We start from the raw sequence: 2777 nt of genomic DNA, 5'->3' as shown, positions 1-2777 counted from the left end.
CACACACACACAAATATATATATAACCCATGTTTCCACATAATCAACAGAAATAATAATAATATAAAGAGATAGAGAGTACTCACCAGCGCCCCGTTAGCTTGCACAAGTTAACCTTTAACCACAGAAACTCATTGAAGAATGACGGAATGACGAATACCTAGCATCTACGTTTGTCGCGGCCGCGATTTTTGGCATTTTCCGACTAAAAACCACCGCTAGGAAGAAAAAATCATTTTAAAACAACAACAACAGCAAAAGCTGGGAATTACCTGTATAACATGTCCTGGGCAACAACATCATTGCACACCGGACAGGTCCACAAGTGCTCAGTTCCCCCCAGCACCAAAGCCCGCAAGGTATCTATACTGATTGTTCCGGTGGCTGTATGATTATGGTGACGTCTTTCCTTTCCAGATAATCGTTCCTTTCTTCCTTCTCCCCTCTCTATCCCCATTTCCCGCATCCTAATGATTGCGCGGTGTTCTGCTGTCTCCTTATCTTTTTCATCCCGCAACTTTTTCTCCAGGGTCTTCAACACTTCTCCTTTGTCAAATTTCACCTTACCAACAACCACGGCACTGCCTGCCAGCCAATCAGCCTCCTCATTGCCTTTCACTCTAGAGTGCCCAGGACAGAATATCCACGTGATGGCTCTAAGTGATGAGTGTTGTATTGGGTTCATCCATTCACTCCGAAGAAGCCCTTTCTCAACCCTTCGCAAGACGCTCTGGGAGTCTGTGACAATGATGAGATGAGTAATTCTTGGTCTTGTATTATGAAGCCATCCAAGCGCTCTTGTTTCGGCCTCAATCTCCATTTTCATGCTTGAAGTTGTTCTTTCTATGGCCCCTGACATGCCATGAACCTTTTTGTTCCCACTGTACACTACAAAACCCCATTCACTTCTTTCACCCCTCCTAACTGATCCATCCGTATAGATCACTGGGTCCTCTGGCTTGGAATGCTCCTCAATTAACTGTCGTATATCATTGTCGTTAATGACAGCAGCACATTCCCGTCTTTCACGACCCATAGTGATGTGAACGTTAGCCAGGCTTCTGCAATCGGAGTTCAGTTCAAACCATTTCTTTCCACAGCATATTTCATCGATGCCACAAACTTTCCTCAAGGAGTCTTCGGCTTCTGCCATCCATGAGCTGCCCCGTTTGATCCTGTTTCCTTTGATGCTGGCCAGGTTGTCATGCAAAGGGTGCCTCGGGTCTCCCAGAACATTCAAGTACAGCTTTGCCTGTGCCACCTTATGAGTGAGCACCAGATGACCTGTGCTTTGTCTGGATTTATGACCGCATTGTATTCCTCACACCAATCTGCGACCTTGTTCAGCCTGTCCTGTAGCATCCGTCCAACTGCTAGCCTATCACGACCTTGTCCGGTTTGGTTTCTTTTCTTCACGAATATTATTCCCAACTTGTCCGGACAATGCTTATTGACAAAGATAGTACATAACAAGATGGTCCACTGAGCCAAAAAAAGTGTCCGCCGGAAGTCCGCTCTTTGCTTCAGATGGCCTTTTATTCTAAAGACAGTCACTCCTTCCTCCGGAAGAGATTTTTTGTCAGCGTAACTATATCGAGACAGTACAAGTCAGCAGGTCAGGTTTGGAGCTTGGGGCAAATCTCTAGGTCTAGCGCAAACCAGTACTGTGTGAATTGTGGGGTCTGTGGCTGCGGACGGGACTTAAGGCTTGCGCAGGATCTCCCACTCTCCCCCTCTCTCTTTTTCTGACGTAAGTGGCTTCGCGGATTGCAAGCAGGGTGGGGATAATGTAACATTGTGTTTCACCCTCAATCTCGATCTCGATCTCAATCTCACCCTCATCCTCAATCTCACCCTCGGTCTCACCCTCGATCTCGATCTCGATCTCACCCTCGATCTCGATCTCACCCTCGATCTCGATCTCAATCTTAATCTCGATCTCACCCTTAATCTCACCAATGATCTCGATCTCAATCTCACCCTTAATCTCGATCTCACCCTTAATCTCACCCATGATCTCGATCTCAATCTCACCCATGATCTCGATCTCAATCTCACCCTTAATCTCGATCTCACCCTTAATCTCACCCATGATCTCGATCTCAATCTCACCCTCGATCTCGATCTCACCCTCGATCTCACCCTCGATCTCACCCTCGGTCTCACCCTCGATCTCACCCTCGATCTCAATCTCACCCTCGATCTCACCCTCAATCTCACCCTCGGTCTCAATCTTACCCTCGATCTCAATCTCACCCTCGATCTCAATCTCACCCTCACCCTCAATCTCACCCTCACCCTCAATCTCACCCTCGATCTCAATCTCACCCTCGATCTCAATCTCACCCATGATCTCGATCTCAGTCTCACCCATGATCTCGATCTCACCCTTAATCTCACCAATGATCTCGATCTCAATCTCACCCTTAATCTCGATCTCACCCTTAATCTCACCAATGATCTCGATCTCACCCTTAATCTCACCAATGATCTCGATCTCAATCTCACCCTTAATCTCGATCTCACCCTTAATCTCACCCATGATCTCGATCTCAATCTCACCCTCGATCTCGATCTCACCCTCGATCTCACCCTCGATCTCACCCTCGGTCTCACCCTCGATCTCACCCTCGATCTCAATCTCACCCTCGATCTCACCCTCAATCTCACCCTCGGTCTCAATCTTACCCTCGATCTCAATCTCACCCTCGATCTCAATCTCACCCTCACCCTCAATCTCACCCTCACCCTCAATCTCACCCTCACCCTCAATCTCAC

At 47.6% G+C, this 2777-nt stretch overlaps 1 protein-coding gene across 1 annotated transcript in view; it reads right to left on the bottom strand.

Moving 5' to 3' along the window:
• The window catches only part of LOC118478178 (sodium/potassium/calcium exchanger 1-like), a 16786-nt gene that overhangs the window by 2389 nt on the left and 11620 nt on the right, over window positions 1-2777 (bottom strand). Inside the window, exons 2-3 of the mRNA XM_035971211.1 lie at window positions 1806-2736; window positions 1123-1283 (exon numbers count right to left, since the gene is read on the bottom strand). Coding sequence (XP_035827104.1) covers window positions 1123-1283; window positions 1806-2736 — 1092 coding nt within the window. The remainder of the gene's footprint in view (window positions 1-1122; window positions 1284-1805; window positions 2737-2777) is intronic.

This window comes from Aplysia californica, unplaced genomic scaffold (assembly GCF_000002075.1).
Source record: "Aplysia californica isolate F4 #8 unplaced genomic scaffold, AplCal3.0 scaffold00396, whole genome shotgun sequence".
In the NCBI taxonomy this organism is placed as follows: Eukaryota; Metazoa; Mollusca; class Gastropoda; order Aplysiida; family Aplysiidae; genus Aplysia; species Aplysia californica.
Note: the sequence above shows the minus strand (reverse complement) of the source record. Positions and strands in the feature narration are given on the sequence as shown.